Below are 19,319 nucleotides of genomic sequence, written 5' to 3'. Positions count from 1 at the left end.
CCTCCAACCTTACAAAACTATCATTTCAATCCCAACCATACCACCGCAACTCTACCAGACTTTTTCTTGCTTCTCAAACTCCTATCACCAGACCACTTCCAGTAAATAAACTTTACTTCTCCTTCATTTCTCCTTCTCAGAAGGATGGGGCATCTGGAAGGAGTTTTCTCAAATTCACATCAACATAATTCAGGCTCTAGGTTTTTTCTTTTATCCACTCTCCAATCTCAGAAGAAAACTCACTTCTTTCCTAAAACCTGTCCTAACCACCCCAAATCCACTGGTCCATCTTACCATTCTATTGGAACTGCTTTCTGAAGTCACCATTCATTCATCGCTTCATCACATCTTCATTACGTTTGATGGCTCTGGGTCTGACACCATCACCAACCACCCTTTGTGAAATGCTCTTCTCCCTCAACTTGCGATACTGTCTCTCAGACCGCTGTGGTGCCCCAAGCTCAGGCCTTGCCCTCAGCTTCTCTCTTAGTGCATTTTCTCTCATGCTGACTTTCCATTCTCCCCATCTAGGTCCCTGACACTCAACTCTCGACCTACAGTCCTGACTTCTCACTCCACCTCTAGTCCCACATCATCAGTTCACTTCAGTTCATTACTTCAAATTCAACAAGACAAAAACCAAAGTCCCATCTTCTCTCCAAAACCAACCTCTCTTCTAAATTTCCATTTTTCCTATCACCCAGGATCAAAATTTAAAAGTCATCTTTAACCGCAACCCTTTCATCTTTAACATACCATCTGTCACCAAATCTGTCCACTCCTTGGATTACACCACCTCTTAATTCACTCCTTCACTCCATTCCCCTGCTGCCATGGCTCTCAATTCTAGAACAGAGTAGCATTCTCCCTACTGCTCCTTACGGTGAAACGCCCATCAAGTTTATCCTGCATTCCACTCTCAAACAAGCCTTCCCACAACAACCCTTTGAGGACAATCATGGTTCCCTACTGTGGGATCAAACCAAACTCCTCATCTTCTGAAATCAAGGTTCTATGCTCTCACCTCCCCCTACCTTCCAGCAACCCCCATCTCTTGCCCTGCCACACCACTAGCCCCAACCCAGACTCATGTGCTCCCAGAGTCTCTGGCATGCAATAAGCTCATTCCCACCCTCAACCATGCTGGGTGCTCTTCTCCTAACATATCCTTTCCTCTTCTTCCTACCTACCTAAATCCTACCCATTTCTTAAAGCCCAAGATTGACTATTTCAGTATTTTGCCTCCAACACAAAGTATTTCCAAAGCACAGCCTCTTTATATTTTGCTCTTTAAAAATCATCACTGTACCTAGAATAGTGCTTTGTATAAAGTAAGGACTCAATAAATTCTTGTTAACCAAGATAGAATTTGGAGACTACAAGATGTGTATTTTAAGAAGCATCCTACAGTTTTCATAAACTTGCATTTTTAAAATTCATTTCTTATCTGGTTCTTGACACCTACAAGGTTTAAAATATTAAAAATTCAGACATTCTCAAATATTCCTTAGGACAATTCTAAAAAGAGAAACTATAAGCTTCAAAGGTAGGGAGGGTATGACAGTGCTGGTAAGCATTTCATAAAAATATCAGAGTTCAGGCCAAGGTTAGTTATAGTTGCTCTAATTTGACTGGATTATTTTTTGGCCATTTAAAATCAATTTTATAAACTTTAGCATGAAAAAATTTTTACCACAAAAAAAAGAAAAAATGTTAAAGCCTGCTCCAAAAATAAAACAAAAAAGCTCTCCCACAAAAATCAATAAACAAAAATTCTAACTCAACACATATACATTTTGTCTAGTGCAGTGGATTAGTGAAGAGGTTATCTTACAACTGCCCAGGGAGTGTTTTAGACAGAGTTCTTGCGGGCCGGCCCCGTGGCTTAGCGGTTAAATACACGCGCTCCGCTACCGGCGGCCCGGGTTCTGATCCTGGGCGCGCACCGACACACTGCTTCTCCAGCCATGCTGAGGCTGCGTCCCACATACAGCAACTAGAAAGATATGCAGCTATGACATACAACTATCTACTGGGGCTTTGGGGGAAAAATAAATAAATAAATAAATAAATAAATAAATAAATAAATAAATAAATAAATAAATAAATAAATTATTTAGACAGGGTTCTTGGGTTGCAAGCAACAGACAGCAAGTCTGATCATGTGTAGCCAAAAGAAATGTAATGGAAGAAATATCAAAGGCTCAGAAAATTGGAGTGGCAGGGACTAGAGGGCAAGGCTTGGAAGATGGGCCCACAGGCACTCCATGGCAGGCAGCAAAAGCCACGGCCTGGATCTACAACACGAACATCTGGTCAGCACATAGCCACTGCCCTCCCCTCACCCTCCACCCAGTCTCCCCAGGACCCAGAATCAAGCACTGAGCAGTCAACTAGTGGAGCCTGCGTCCCACCTCCACACAGTCACACCAAGGAAACAAACAACTAGCACAGTGGCCCACCATTCAGTTTCTTTTTTGTGTGTGTGTGAGGAAGATCGGCCCTGAGCTAACATCTGCCAATCCTCTTTTTGCTGAGGAAGACTGGCCCTGGGCTAACATCCATGCCCATCTTCCTCCACTTTATATAGGACACCTCCACAGCATGGCTTGCCAAGCAGTGCATCGGTGCGCACCCGGGATCCGAACCAGCGAACCCTGGGCGGCCGCAGCATAGTGCCCGCACTTAACCACTTGCGCCACCGGGCAGGCCCCCACCATTCAGCTTCTAGGGCGGTGGGTAGGCCCTTCCTCCTCTCCAAGAGAGGCTTTCTCCAAAAAGGAGAGAAGAATGCTCTGAGGAAGGAGCAGTTGGCCAGAGACCCTAGAAATAATAAACACTCCTCTCCCCACAGACACAGCCACTTCCAAAGGTATTCACAGAATGACTCTAGAAATATTATTCTATGCTCTCTGATTTTCTGCCAGAAAAATCAATCATTCAATACACTCCAAATCCCTACACCACAGCCCCCCAAACTCTTCTCCAGAGGCTTCAGTGTGGACGCTCTTGCCTCAACTGTCCTTGGCCTCTTCTGCCCAGTCTGACCACAGCTTACCCTCTCTCAAGGCCCTTGATCAAGTTTTCTGCCAAGTCCTTCCCAGCCACACACCTTTTCAACCCCAAGAAGAATTCACCTCCCCTCTTCTCTCTCCCACAGAACTGTATTTCCAGTGGGGAAAAAAAAAAAAAGTTGTATTATAAAAGCAATCCATAGGGATTATTTTTAAAAAATAAAATACAAGTTGTTAAAATAAATCAGTTTTTGGGGCTGGGCCCGTGGCCTAGTGGCACACTCCACTATGGCAGCCCAGGTTCGGTTCCCAGACGCAGACCTACACCGCTCGGCAGTGGTCACGCTGTGGCGGCGATCCACACACCAAATAGAGGAAGACTGGCATAGATGTTAGCTCAGGGCCAATCTTCCTCAGCAAAAAATAAATAAATAGATCAGTTTTCTTTTACGCATTTAAAATAATTTCTTAGATGTAATAAAGCACTAATTTTTAATAGTACATAGTATTAATATCAAGAAATAAAAAGTTAAATTTTGAAGGATTTTCCTGGTTCCAGTGACAGCTCCAAGGTTGAAAACTGACAGGGTTCTGTGGAGCTTCTTGTTTTCAAGTCCTTGGGGACAAGGAGGAGAAGTGTCTTTATTCCTCTCTCAGACACTGCTTGGGTTGGACCCTCTTAGTTTCTTTCTCCAGCACAGACCAGTGGCAGGGGGGGAAAGCAGACAGAGGACAAGAGCTTTCTTTATCCAGAGAAAGGCTTTTCTTTCCCTTTTTTCTGCCAGGCTTGGGCATGTGCCTAATTGATGGTAGATGCTCCATAAACGATAATCTGAGGGAAGGAGAAGGAAAGATGGTGGACCACTTATAGTGCCATGCTCCTATGAACAGGGCCCACCATCACCAAGTACTCTGCCCTGTCTGGTACCTCTCCCAACACTAAAACTATCATAACAGATGAAACCAGAGAATCATTGAACTACTATATTTTAAGATCTTCTACTTCAAATATCACACTGTACTGAAATTGCTGGCTTAGTTAACTATCTCCACTGCCAGACCATAAGCAATGTGAAGGCAGGGGCTGTGTCTGTCTTGTTCACTGGAACATAGCACAGTGACTACTGCTCAAGAAGCACTAGCTGAATTAATGAACAAACAAATACAAACAACTCGGCCTCAGAAAGTCCTATAACCTTCTTCTTCCCACAATTTTTTATAAGCCCAAGTTGCAATGAAGCTGGAAATTGCCTTTTTCTTAGCTTTATATTTACACAGCAGACACTGAATGTTAACTTGCGCCAGGCACTGGACTAAGTGTTCTATATATTAAGTGATTTCACTTAATCCACCAACAATACAATCAAATAGGAAGGTATTACTATTGTTACAAGTGAGAAAATGAGGCATAGAGATGTAAAGTAACTTGCTCAAGATCACCAGACCAGTGAGTGGAAGAGCCAGGGCTCCCAGCCAGGTCTGTCTGACTCCAGGGCCCAAGCTCTTAACCACTACAGACACCAAAACTCAAATGCCACCTTGGGGCCTGGGCAGGGGGCATAAATGCATGAAGTCAGTCAGACTACTCTGACAGACACATCGTGCTTCCAAAGTAAAGAGGTAGGGATATTTTCATCTCCACAAAGAAATACGCACTTTCCCATGCTTCTTGAAACATGTCTCCCTTTTTATCTCCCATATTCCCACTTCTGAGAGAAATTTACAAGGATACAAGAAATATTTGACTTTCCTCTTAACTCTACCTTAAAAAGGAAATAGCACCTCAGCCACCACAATAAATGGCAGCTGACACTGGGCCTCGGTATCCCAGAGACTACAGGGACTGGTAAGGGCTATAGCCAACTGAAGACTGGGACAGTCCAAAGGGCAGCCACCACTCAGCTCTGGTCACAGTCATCACATAGGAATACCAGCCCAGTGCTGCCAGATCTCCTGATTTTTCAAGAAACCTAAAGACCAGATTTCTTTTTTTTTTAATCCCCCCAAAGCCCTAGTGCATGGTTGTATATCCTAGTTGCAAGACCTTCTAGTTCTTCTATATGAACCCCCACCACAGCATAGCAACTGACAGACAGGACAGACAGGTGTGGTTCCATGACGAGGAAATGAACCCAGGTCACCAAAGCAGTAACAGCGCCGAACTTTAACCACTAGGCCATCAGGGCTGGCTCAAGACCAGATTTCTTACTTGAAAATTTTCAATATTAAAATGTTGCCAACTAATTTAAAAACATTCTTTAATCCTCTTGCAGCCCAAACACAGCCATGAGCCATCAGTTCGTGGTCCTCAAAACACTTTAGGACAAATAGGCTTCCAAAGGTTATATATCCAGACCTCTGACTTTCCATAGCCTACCTGGCCCAATGTCCTCCACCTGGAATATTCTTTGTCAACTACCCAAATCCAACCAACACATCCAGGTGTGGCCCCATGCACCCCACAAAGTTGTCCCTGATACTCCAGCTCATCTTCACAGACTCCTCCAAATTCCTATAAACACTCCTCTCCATCCCTTCCCTAATTATTTTACATTTTACACTCTAAATTGCATCTTTCCAGCAGTTTAAAGGTCCTCAAGAGCTCAGATTCTGTATTCTACACATCTTAAACTCCTTGGTTTGAAGTATTCTTTATAGATATTACAGTTAGTTTTGTAATAAAAAAAAATATTCCTTTTTGAAAGAAAAATCACTCACAATGCCTGGCAGAAGGATGATCCCAAGCTAGCTCCTTATTAAATAGTTGATGAACCTATGAAAGTACCATAGAAATACAACTGTCACACACAGAAACTCTCTGGATTATTTTTCTAATTCATTTTACCAATAAAATCTAAACGTTTCATCTTATTATTATTAAAGACAGTCTACCCAAACTGCAAACCCTGCTGGAAAGAAACCAGCACTGCAGTGATAAGTGTAAGAGCCCTGAGTCAGGGCTCAGCACATTGAGTAAATGATAACTGAATATAAGTCTAGACACCAAGTTGTTTCTGCAGAGAGGAAGAAAATGAAAACATTAAATAATCAACAAAGTTCCAATTATTTAAAATATATTAGTTCAAGTTAGACACATATAAAAAGTGTTTTATAAAAGCACATAACTTCTCTTAAAGCATATTTTATTAGGATTCCTAAATATTCAAAGAAAAATCACTACCCTTCCTCCTTTGAATAGAAGCAAAGCACTGTATGTTTGAGTTCATATCCATTTCTGTTCATCATAGCTAAGCTGCTGTTATAAAGCACATCAGAAGAGTGTTAAACAACTGACTCAGAGAAAAGATTTCCCAAGCAGTTCTTTAAAAGGACTTGACTGTTTAATGAACAAAGAGATCAACTAACTGTATACAAAGAAAGTCTATTTAAGGTATTATTTCTTTTTTTGTTTATAATACTCTTGTCTTCTCTTTACAACAGTTCGTTTCTACTTGCTTTAGAGTTAAATTTTTTTTCTTTCTATAATAATTCTTTTACATGGAGTAGAAATTCATTCTCTTTATCTCCTTTTGAAAGTGTTCACAAAATACACCAACATAAGATAATGCTTTATGACACCCGAGTTATTAATTTCCCATTTTGAAAATGAGTTAAAAAGCATCCTAAACTAAGAATTTTTTAAAGCATATTTGGATAAAGAACACAAAAAAGCACGATCTTAACCTGTCTCAGATACATAACCAGATTTGCAGAAACAGTCCACTTTTGGTTAACTGAACTAAGAAAGAAGCAGCAGCACACAAAATTTAAATGATAAAAATGTCAAAAAGAGAAAAAACCACTCATGCTTGCTTTGCAAATACTTTCAGTGCTCACATCTGAATATAAGTGTATCATTCTAGTAATTTTTTTCTATTTCAAATTAAATAAGGAGGTTGCACTGTGATGACATTTTCCTGTCAGGTTTTCCCACACCCAGCTCTGGGTTGGCATTTTGGGGGACTGGCGGGAAGAGAAAAAGAAGTTTAAGGTATGGTCTGTGAGAAGGGAAAAACTCAGATTTCTTCCTTCTCAAGTAGGGAAAAACCCAGTTCTTCCCTACTGTGCTTCTTTCCTGTGAGTCTCCTTTACTACTCACACACAACACTTCTAACACTTCTGGTCATCAAATGTGTGGGAGTTTTCCCCACACCAAGCAAGTCTCTGGGACATGAGCTGAATGTCCTATAATTTAACTCAATTCTGACACTATTTACCCGGAGATAGTGTCAGATCCCACAGGTTAAAGGCTCAGTGCCACAAAACTGCCCCTACTTCAGATGCCAGGCACAAGTCGAGGTTGTCACCTGTGCTGACCAATCAGCTACGGCTTGGAGGTTCCCAGGACCCCCTACTTGGGTTCAATTAATTTGCTACAGTGGCTCCTGGAACTCAGGGAAACACTTATTCATGTTTACCAGTTTATTAAAGGATATGATAGAGGCTACAGATGAACAGCCAGATGAAGAGATACAGTGGGTGAGGTCTGGGAGGGTCCCAAGTGCAGCAGCTTCTGTCCCCATGGAGTTGGGGTGCATCAGCCTCCCGGTGTGGATGCACTCACCCACCTGGAAGCTCTCAAACCCGTACTGGTGGGATTTTTATGGAGGCTTCATCATGTAGGCATGATCAATCATTAATTCCATTTTCAGCCCTTCTCCCTTCTCAAGAGAATGAGAGGCAGGGCTGAAAATTCCAAGCTTCTAATCACGGCTTGGTCTTTCCAGTGACCAGCCCTCATCCAGAAGCCCACCCAGAGTCGCCTCATCAGAACAAAAGACACTCCTATCACCCAGGATGTTACAAGGGTTTCAAGAGCCCTGTGTCAGGAACAGAGGTCAAAGACTAATATTAGAACAAGAGATGCTCCTAGTGTTCTTATCACTTAGGAAATTACAAGGGTTAAAAGGAGCTCTGTGCCAGAAACCAGGGGCAGAGACCAATATATATTTTCTATCATCTCACAGTCTGTCTCAGGAGGAGCTGAAAAGCCACAATTCCACTCAGAATTCTACCTGCTCCCCATTCCACAGCTGGGGACAAAGGCATGTGGCTAAAGTGAACAGCTTCCTACCAGGTTTAGGCTCATACATTATCTTGAGAAGGAAGATAAAAGGTTGACTCTGAGCAGTCTAAACAATGAGAGTTTAGAAATCAGCAAACCCAGTCTGACCCAGACTACTGCTGAACTGATTTCAGGGGCTTTAAGGCCAATTAGGCAAGTAGCTTCCACACCATAGCACTCTGCTGACACACACATAGCCCACTGCCAACACATCCTCAGCCTCACAAGAACTTATCTTACACACACACACTCTCCACTCCATTCCCAGCAGTTCCCCACTCTAAAAGGATCCCTGGCACTTAAGGTAACCAAATCTCAATAAAACTAGTAAGTGTTGAAAAACCACAGGTACTCAAGTGGCCTGGGTTCAAACACATTTCTAGGAAAAACTGGCAAACCTTAGTTCTATTAAACATTATTAAATATTTAGTGTTCATTACATCTTTTATTTGCAATGCACTGCAGTACTAACTTCTATAAGCTAACTACCTGACTGACTAGAGTGCACCAGACTGCTACACAGACACACACACACCCTCTGGAAGAAGAATCTAGGATGAGGAACTGGGCAGCTAGAGCACACGTGGGGGAAGGAGATTTACCTTTTTTGTACCTTTTGAATTTTGTACTGAACGCATATACTGCCTATTCAAAGTAGTCCTTCTGACTAAACCACTCTAAGAAGAGTGTAAAGAAACTTTAGGGTCTTTTCTTTGGGTCCTTTCAGACTTATCTCTTAAAAAGATACAGTACTTTCTTTTATCTCCACTTGTATATTACTAAACACAGCTTTTTCTAATAAATTCCCACCATCCTATTCACTTCTACCCCTCACATTCAAAGGAAAGAAGATGTTTCAAGGGATGTTATTGGTTTGTTTGCTGGCTTACTTCACATGACAGAGGCAGGAGAGAGTAAGGGAGAACCAGGGAAACTGGAAGGGTAAGGCCCCACAGGATCTGTTCTCTCCCACCTCTCCAACATCTCCCACCACTCTCCCCAACTCTGGCCTCCAGCCACACTGGCCTGCTCCTGACTTTCCTCCTCGCCAAGCTCATTCCCCACTTGGGGCCTCTGGAATTGCTCTTCCCTCCGCCTTGCCATTCAGGGATCACCCAATCAAAATCTGCCAACCCCCCCATTCTCAGTCACATCACACACTTATTTCCTGCCCAGCACCCACCGCCATTGAAAATCATCAAGCTCACTGATACTTCTGCTCATTTGTCTCCCTGCATTTGTGTCAGATGCTTCACAAGAGGGAGGGCTTCCACTCTGCCTTGTTCATCACTGGGTCCCCAGAACAGTGTACAGTTTCAAAGCAGGCACTCAATAAAAGTTTGTAGAATGAGTGAGTAAATGAACGAACAAACAGAAGAATAAACATTTTTGTCTATTCAAAGGGTTAGGAAGCAAAGGCTTCAGGAAGGCTGGGAGAAAGACTGTGGACATCCTTGAGCAGCTTCCCTGTTACTTTAGGGCAGAAATTCTCAAACTCGATTCAAGGAAGTTTTCTTGGGTATTGAGAGGATTTTACTCAGAAAGCTGACTTCAGGTGTGTGTTTTTATTACTAAATTTTAAGTTTGAGGACTTGATTTCCAAATTCAATTCCTTATTGTCCTTTTATCCACATATTATCTTTTTTGCCTAGGATGGTTCCTTTGTTCTGTTTCATATGTTAACCACCATAAATCAAATGCTTCAAGACTCAGCCCTCACAAACTTTACATCAAGTTTCTTTCACTTTGACCTAGATAAAGAACAGAATGATGATGACAGGAAGATTTTATAACCATCTCTATCAACTTTCATCTTCAAATTAACTATTCTAATGTTAACTAAACTTCAGAATCCAGATTTGACATACACTGTTGGCTATCAACCACTATCAACAAGTCATTAAAACAGTTTATCTACTATTTGATTACACTTTGTTGGTGTATTTATTTACTTATAAAGAAAAGGTTCCAGGCTATCAGCAAAATGAAAATCCTTTTCCCTCAGGTACTGCACCACTAGGGTCAGGGATCAGTACATTATATCAACTACCCAACACAAATCCTGCGAGATGGCACAGACTCTCAAGTTCAACTCTGAAAGAAATCCTAAGTGTCCTATCCTGTGACGATTCAATAAGATTCAGAAAAGATTTACAACCAAATACACATATACTCCTGTTGGGCTGATACTCAAAGTTATCAGATACCCTGTCAGTAAGACACGGGAGATAAGGAAAGAGCTAGGAGACTTCTCTGAAACATATTTATCAACACATTATTGCAGACGCTAACACTCAGTGTATTTTGGCTACTTTCAGTTCCTCCACTAGACTGTAAGCTTCTTGAAAGCAGGGACTACGTTCATTCATTCATTCATTCACACGGGCAACAAATAATATTGAGCATCTACTATGTTCTAAGTGCTGAGTGGATAAAACAGACAAAAATTCCTATCCTCGTGGACTAGCTTGCATTCTAGTGAGAGGAAACAGACAATACACAAATGAATATGTAATGTCTGATGGTGATATGTGCTGCCAAGAAAAAAAGCATAAGAGACACACAGTGACAATGGACTGGTGTTATTTTATATAGGCTGATCATTAAAGAACTGTCTGATCAGGTGAAAATTAAGCAAAAACCTGAAGTGAGAAAGCAAGCCATGTAGATAACATGGGGAGAAACAGCACAGAGGCCAGTGTGGCTGGAAGAGAGGGATGAGTAAGAGGGAGAATGGGAAGAGATGAGGTCAGAGCCATGGCAGGGGACCAGATGATCCAGAGCCTCAGAGATGATCGTTAAGACTTTGGATTTACTGAGACAGGCGCCACTGGAGCAGAGGGGTGACACAATCTGGCTTCTGTGTTTGAAGAATGACTCTAGCAGCTGTGGTAGAGAAGACTAGAAGAGTAAGGGCAGAAGCAGGGAGACCAGTTAGGAAGATACAGCAACAGTCCAGGCAATAATGGGTTAGGCTAGAATAGCACAGTGGAGGCTGAAGAGATAAGGTTATTTAGGATTTGCTGTCAGATTAGATGAGGGTATGAGAAAGGGAGAAGTCAAGGGTGACTCCAAGGTTTCTAACCTGAGCAACCGGCAGTATGGAGATTTCTTTTTTTTTTTTTTAATTTTATTTATTTATTTTTTCCCCCAAAGCCCCAGTAGATAGTTGTATGTCATAGTTGCACGTCCTTCTAGTTGCTGTATGTGGGACGCGGCCTCAGCATGGCAGGAGAAGCAGTGCGTCGGTGCGCGCCCAGGATCCGAACCCGGGCCGCCAGCAGCGGAGCGCACTCACTTAACCGCTAAGCCATGGGGCTGGCCCGAGATTTCATTTACTGAAAGAGAGAGAACTGAAGGAGGCGCAGGTTTCTGTTGCTATTGTTTTTTGGTGGATGGAATCAAGAATTGAGCTTGGGCATTTTGAGTTTGAGATGCCTATCAGATACGCAAACAGAAATATTGAGTAGACTGCAAGATATTCAAGTCTTGACTTCAGGAGAGAGGTCAGGGCTAAAAATAGACATTTGAAAGTAATCAGTATAAATATGGTATTTACAGATGGGACTGGAGGAGACCACCTACTGTATGAGTATGTGTTTGGGGGTGGGGGAAGTGGGTTCAAAAATTGTGCCCTTGTGCACTGCAATGAAAAGAAGTCAGGAAAATGAAGAGAAGTACAACAATATTAAGAGGGAGCAACCAGAAAGCGAGGAAGAACTAGAGACGTCCTACAAGCAAGCACTTGAAGAAAGTGCTTCAAGAAGAGAGGAATAATCAGGTAACATAAGGACTGAGAACTGGCCACCGGATTTGGTAACTTGTAGGTTATCTTGAAGTACATTATCTTGAAAAGTGGCTTCAGCAGCATCGTAGAAAACAGTGCCTAACTGAAACGAGTTCAAAACAGAACGGAAAGAAGGGAAGTGGACACAGAGAGTACAGAAAAGTTTTGCTGTGAAAGGGAAGAGAGAAATGGGATGGTAGTTGGAGGGAATATGGGGTCAAAGGGAGCATTTGTTTTTAAGATGGGAAATACTATAGCCTGTCTGCCCTGGAAACAATAAAGTAGAGAAGAAAAGGCGATGATGCAGGAGAGATGGGACAACTATAAGAGTGCGGTCGCTCAGGAGGCAGGAGGGGATGGGCACAAGTGCACAGCAGGCAGAGGGGTTGGCTTCCTGAGGGACCAGAGTCTTACTACCAGCGTATTCCCAGGGTTTTGCACAGAGACTAGTCCATCATAGGGCTCTCAAAAAACGTGTGCTGAAGGAATGAATAAACAAACGTATTCTTGAACAAGGGCCCTTTCTTTTTGCACTAGGCTATGAAGAAAAATACAGATTGCTTCACACACAGTAGCTATGCAATACTATATTTAATAAGAAATGAGAATTACCCAAAAGCAAATAAGATTAGGGCAAGGAGTGGAAAAGAAGAATGGAGACTGCAGTATGATTTCAGACCAGAATTCACACCTCGGGAAGTCGGTATAAAAGGAAGTAATAGGAGAAATGTCTAAATGACTAACCAGTATTATTAGGCAGGCACAAGGGAAAGCACACACACAAAAGCCTCCAGGAAAGATTTAAAGAAATGAGGAGCAGAAACGTCCAGTCAGAAGACTGGATCAATGCACCCATCGTGATCTTACAGTAATGTAATACTGGACAATGACCAAGATATGCTACAAAAGGACTCCCCCACACCAGCCTGGGATCTACTGGAAGCCCTTTGTCATGGTTATCGCTTCTGGGATCACCAGCTGTGCCTTACTCCCCTCTCTAGGATCTGGGGGAAGGTGTGGGAAGGTGTGGTCTGCAGTGACATCCTTCCCCCTGCTCCGCTGGGCCCGACAAACACTCAGGCCACCAGAGTCTCTGCCCACTGAGGATCTTCAATGTCAATCATCTCCCCATCCAACCTAGTGAGCTCAAGGATCTGAGAAAATGAGAAGCAGCCGCTTGCCAACAGATGCAGGGTTTCTGATGGAAAAGCTCAACAAACAAACCTAACATCCTGAAGACAGTTTTGTCCTTTCTTTTTAAAAACAATTTTAATGCACAAGGAAATCTAACTGAGCTGATCCTATCAGTACTCATTTTTTCCCTGAGTAAAAACAGACCCTTTAGGAACAGCTTTAAATTTCCCACGCATTGTGATGTTATCTAGTGTATAGTCTGTAACACTGGCCTAAAAGAGTATTTCACTCTACTAGATATTTCAACTGTCTAAAAACGCCTGTGTTACACTCCCTCATCCCACTCCAGGGAGGGTACACAGAGTACAAGCAAGCCCACCCCCAGTGTCTCTCACTTCCTGTCATCACAGAGGCTCCAAAAAAGGAAAGGAGTGGAGGAAGAGGAAAAAATCTCACTGGAAGTGCTTTAAGAGAACCAACGTCGAATAATATAAAAATGAATGTCATATTACCCAATCCAGTACAATAAAATCTTACTCAAGAAGTAAGTTTCAGTCTTCTATGTTGTTTATGATAAAATATTATTGGAAGATATAGCAGATTAAAAAATAAATGTATATTTATTTGCTAATCTTTGTTTATAGGTCCAAGATCTTGTCTTGAGTGTGGATCTATTGAACTGCAAGTTGTCTTTCTTTCATATACCAGACTCATGATGCATGACCTATGTTTTCCAGTTCTAGTTTCTATAAAGAAAAACAAAAACCTGAGCACATTCATGATGTAATCTACATGCAAAGTCCTTCTAGACTTCTAAGACTCCCTCCCACTTTCTTCAGTTTGCTTATCCATATAATGGAGCAGAAATTTCTTTTAGGGACTTGAAATTATCGAGCCATTCCAAAGTGTTTGAAATACCTCTCACAAAACCATTCTTTTTGAACTCAAATTTCACTGGCTTACATCATATTTAATTACACTTCATAATTACAATAACAAGTCCGATGAATATAAACAGATACAAGAATAAATACAACTGACTCTATAAGAACAGGACTGGTTGGGAGGTCACATGGCCTGGGGTATATCAGACCCACTGGCTCACAGAGTAACAGCAAGCATTCAACGCACCAAGTTGGTTCAAGTTGGGTAAGAGACTGCCCATGTACATCAGCTTCAAGCTACTGTAATGAATATATTAGTCATCATGAACGCCCAAGCTTAAAAGATTTTAGTTTATCAAAATGTCAATAACAATTAGTAAAATTTGCAAGTGGGGGTATTTTCCTACTATCGATTCTTATTTGTCAATAGGAAAAGCAGCCAGAGGTTTGAAGGAAAGGGAACTCGTTTTCACCCTGATGTTGGGTCTGTTTGTTCTTCCATCTCTACCACTAGACTCTAAGCTCCCTGCACGTCTGGCTCCCTCATAACTGTATCACAGAACCTGACACTCGGTGAGCACTCAATAAACGTGCTCAGTAAACTTGCTGAGTATGTTCACACATCCTAAACTGGATCCAGCTGGTATCACTGCTGGCCTATAAATAAAATTTTCCAGAGCTGAAAAAATAATGTTAGAAGATCTGATTCACAGTATATTATCTGCTGATATTTTCCATCTCTTTTTCTTTACACTGTATGTATGTTTCTTGACACTGGTTAATTATATTTATAAATCAGGGTCCTATTTATTCTTACATTCCTATTGTATTAATGCTAATCATATTCAGTAAACTATTCTGTCTTGACTAAAGCCATTAGTGCCCATTAAAAAATAAAATTGGGGGGCCGGCCCGGTGGCGCAAGCGGTTAAGTGCGCGCGCTCCGCTGCGGCGGCCCGGGGTTCGCTGGTTCGGATCCCGGGCGCGCACCGACGCACTGCTTGGTAAGCCATGCTGTGGCGGCGTCCCATATAAAGTGGAGGAAGATAGGCACAGATGTTAGCCCAGGGCCATCTTCCTCAGCAAAAAAAAAAAAATAAAAAAATAAAATAATAAAATAAAATAAAATTGGGTTGACTGTCCTATTGTATTTGAATTTCACATTCTCACAATGTTTTGCAGCTAATACTTTCAGTCTCTGGCACTTCTACTGAGAATATAAAAGTTCTCCTGGAAATAACAAATTACTTCCCTTCCAACACAATTATATAATCTGAAAACTGAACAGCACCCTGGAGATTATTTTGTGGTCCAAAATCCCTTCCAATCAATGGATCCCATCGAAAACTACTCAACTTTTTTGGACAGGAAGGGATATTTATCTTTAAATCGCACATCACAGAGTGCTGCACCAACAGCAGGCTCTTAATACAACTTGTTTAACTGAACCGAACAAGTCTAAAGTGAGTCCATGTCATTCATTTTCTTGTTCTTCCTAGGCTTTAGCTGTAGCATCAACTGAATCTGTAATTAAAGATTTGCATGAATCTTCTGCTTATTAACCAATGTTCAAAAGGAAATTCAGGAGAGGAAACTCCATGATCAGTCAAATGTTTTAATATCAATGCTGCTAATGTCAGTACAGAAAACTTTAACAGAAAATGGAAAATCACGTCTTGGTTAGTTTGCTTATGATCTATATAGAGTTTCCAATTTATCCAAAATACTCACATGTTCTCAACTTCCAGTATGATTTTTTTTAACAAATGAAGTCTTGCATCATTCATACAACTAAATTATACATCCTTCTACTTATAATTGGGGTGCTCAGAGACTTAACCACAGTACTGTAGTAAGACATGTTATTATGCTAATTAGCTTTCCCTCCAGTTAACAGCCTGTGATCCCATTTGATTTCCCATAATATGATACGATAATGAAGAGAACAAAGCCTCTGGAGCAGGAACCACCAATAATTTTACTTTATTCAAGAATGTATTCCAAAACAGTACATAATTTACAGCATAGCCCTGCTTAGTACAATGCATCTGTTTTAGGGACTTTTACAACATATGCTAAGACACAAAGTATACATTTCCAAATCCCGCTCCCTTCTGTTTTGCTGAAAGGGAACACACACGATCCCTCAACAGCACAATTAGTGCTTTATTAACTAATTTTTTTCAGGCAATAATTTAAATTCCCACTTCCTCCTAAATATCTCTGGACAGCAACTCCTGGCAATCCATCTGTCTCTTTCATCACAGCTTCTTTTCATAACTAACGGGTCAAGTTCCTTTCCCCCATTTCAACACGATGCACTGTACTTGCAGCCCTGCCACCATAGCCCACTGCTGAACGCCGGAATATAACATATTGAATTTCACTGCCCTTCATTGTTTTCAGTTTAACTGCCATTTTACCACCATGTACACGAGAGAAACGCGTTCCCACAGGCATCTTATGAATTTCCAAAGCAGCTATTCTTTGTGGATTTACAAAACATGTGGCTTCTCTGAATTCCTTTTATCACCACAGAAACGGCTTTGGGAAGCTGAGATTTTTTTTTTTTAAGTACCCTACGCAAAAAAAAAAAAAAAAAAACCTGATTCTAAGCATTCCCATTTTGCTAGCAAATTTCATCCTAAGGGCCTTGCTACAGGGCAGTGGAAGAATGTCAGGGCAAAAATTTTAAATACTGCTTTTGGCCTTCCCAATTAAAATGAAAATTTTTCAGCCCACAAAGATCATCTTACCAAACGTCCTTTCTTCTCAGGCTACACCGCAAGGGCTATCCAGCAGAGTGTAAAATAAACAATTGGCTTTGGCTCTTGCCTGACGCCCTAAATTTTCCTAAGACCCCCCCCCCGCCCCGGTGGGCTCACGGACACAAATAATCTGGAGGCAAACCCCGAACCTGTCAATGAAGCGGACTATTCCTCCGCCACAAAGGGCCGACCTCCGCCTCGTGCACGGCGGCTTCTGCACACATGTGCTGGGCTGACAGTGCGGAGCTACCCTTCCCGCATCCGAGGCTGGAGGCCTGGGCCGAAAGCCACACACTCTTCCCCACCCACTGCCTTCCACCCGCGGCCACTCTCCCAGTGACAGGCGGCGGGCTCTGAAGTGCCCCGGCCGCAGGCTGGCGTCCCTCTCGGCCCGGCCCGCGCCGTATGGCCCCGCTCAGACCCACTTCCCCTCCACCCACCGTCCTTTTTTCTTCCCCTTCTTCGCCTGAAGAAATTCCGTCGGAACTTCATTCAGGCCGAGCGGAGCAGCCCTGCCCGGGGCCCACCCTCCCCCGGCGGCCGCGCCCCCCGCGCCTCGGCCCCGGCGACCCCCGGCCCGCCCGGCTCGGCGCCTCACCTCCTCCTCGCTCTCGCTGCGGAAACACAGGCACGCGGCCCGCTTCTTGTAGCCGTCGCCGTCATAGGTGCGGGTCTGGTTCGACTTGAGCTTCATCATCCTCCGCGCCCGGCTGGGGGTGCGGTGCGGGTCGCGGGAGTCGAGGGTGGGGAGCCCGCTCCAGACGGCGGCGCGCGCGCGCGCCCCCGGCTCGGCCAAGGGAAGCAGGGAGGAGGAGCCGCTTCTCCGCTACACGGCCCCGCCGCTGGCCCGCCGCGGCCGCCTCATTCCCCCCGGCCCAGGCCCCGCGCCGCCGCCGCCGTCACGGCTGCCGTCGCCGCTGCCGCCACGGCCGCCGCCCCCTCTGCCGCCGCCACCCCCGACAACGACCGCGCCGCCATGTTGGGCGCGCTGCGTCAGCGGCGTAAGGCCGCGCCGACCTGCGGGACGACGGCGCGCTCGCAGCGCAGGCCGCGTTCGGGAATCGCGCCCTCCCAGTCCGCGCGGCGTAAACGAGCCTCTGGAGTGAGAGGGCTGCGCGACTCGAGGGGGCCGCTACGCCAGGAGCGTAGGGGTGGGCACCGTGGGGGCGTGTGCGGAGGAAGCCAGGGAGAAAGGAGTGCGGGCGCAGGGCCGCCTTCATCGAATGAGGAGCGGCCCCTGCGGAGACACCGACCCAGCCCCGCGATTCGGCGCAGGGGGAAGCGAGGACTTGCACAAGGTCACGCCGCGGCCGAAGATGACCCAAGGTCAGGCCGCGCGGGCCTTGGCCCTGCCTGTCCCTCTGGGAGGGGCTGAGGGCTAAAGCCTGGAAGAAAAAGTGGGATGCACTTAAACTCAACGGGGAGTGCAACCTGAGATGCTTGGGATTAGGCACTGCACGGAAACAGGGTGGAGGGAGGAGAGAGTGCGCACTGCATTGACATCCAGAAACTCGGGGAGTTTTATGGGCTTGTAGTCCATTAGAAAGAGCAGATGTTCATCCTGCAACCCTTTTTTGGTGCAAGAAAGCAAATGCCTCCTCTTAAGGTAAACAGGAGGACCAGAAAGGAAGATGTGTATGTGGGGGTGTGTGCACACATAATGCAAATCATAAGGCATCAGCGTTTCTGGCAATAAACGAAGTTCATATATTGAGGATGTCAAACAGACTCTGATATACAGCCAGACTCCCTGGAGCAAAGACTGGAGTGTGCCCTGTGAATGTTCTCAGCAGCCCAGACCACACCTAGTACCATGCCGATGCCCTGAACATGCTGAAAATCCTGTGCAGGATTTGCCTGTGAATTGATGATTACCCTTTTTGAATTTGCTTGTATTTAACATAGTCAAAAAAGATCAGGATTTGAAACCAAACAAACCTACGTTGGAATCTCAATTACATCATTTATTTACCTTTGTAAAATAGAGACAATAAACCTATTTGGTGCTTGGCCCATAGTAGTCACTCCATACTTTGCAGCCAATGTTATTGACATCTTACTCACCCCTTGCCACATAAGATGTGGAATTTCACTTAATTTTGGTCAATCTTCATGCAACAGAATTCCCAAAATCTTGGTCATTTTGGCTCTTTCTAGCTTTCTCCTTTGCCATTATGTCTCTAAAAGAAAAGAAGAAAAAAACAAAAGTTCTGATTATAGAAATACTGTAACGTGCAATGTCAAAAATTTGAAAAATATGGAGGGCGTAAAAAACCTAAATCATGGATATTTTTGAGCACATTCTGTAGAGATCTGTATCCTGCTTTTTTCCTGATCTTTCCCCCACGTCATTAAGTTTTTTTTAAAATACTATTTCTATTTACTACCTAATAGTCCATCATAGGGATGTACCATCAATTATTTTACCATTTCCCCGTTGTTTCATTAGAACAGCAGTGAACATCCCTGTACATAAATCCTTGTCCCTATCTCAGATAGTTCTTCAAGATAAATTCCCAGAGGCAGATCAGGGAGATAGGAACATGTTTATGGCTCTTGCTGCCTGTTGCCAAAGCCTTCCCAGAAAAGTTGTATGAGTACAATCATACCAGCAGCTAGACAGCTACTCTGTACTATCTGCCACTTTCTTAAGGTTGAGAGCAGAAT

At 43.6% G+C, this 19,319-nt stretch overlaps 1 protein-coding gene across 3 annotated transcripts in view; it reads right to left on the bottom strand.

Moving 5' to 3' along the window:
* The window catches only part of NUDT3 (nudix hydrolase 3), a 124,171-nt gene extending 106,625 nt beyond the window's left edge, over positions 1 to 17,546 (bottom strand). For 2 of the 3 annotated variants that reach the window (XM_058554577.1, XM_058554579.1), the window contains exon 1: positions 17,251 to 17,546. In XM_058554577.1, coding sequence (XP_058410560.1) covers positions 17,251 to 17,349 — 99 coding nt within the window. In that variant the 5' untranslated portion in view covers positions 17,350 to 17,546. The remainder of the gene's footprint in view (positions 1 to 17,250) is intronic. The other variant, XM_058554576.1, reaches the window with a different exon arrangement.
* Between the last annotated feature and the right edge of the window lie 1,773 nt (positions 17,547 to 19,319).

The sequence above is a fragment of the Diceros bicornis genome, chromosome 14 (assembly GCF_020826845.1).
Source record: "Diceros bicornis minor isolate mBicDic1 chromosome 14, mDicBic1.mat.cur, whole genome shotgun sequence".
Lineage (NCBI taxonomy): Eukaryota > Metazoa > Chordata > Mammalia > Perissodactyla > Rhinocerotidae > Diceros > Diceros bicornis.
Note: the sequence above shows the minus strand (reverse complement) of the source record. Positions and strands in the feature narration are given on the sequence as shown.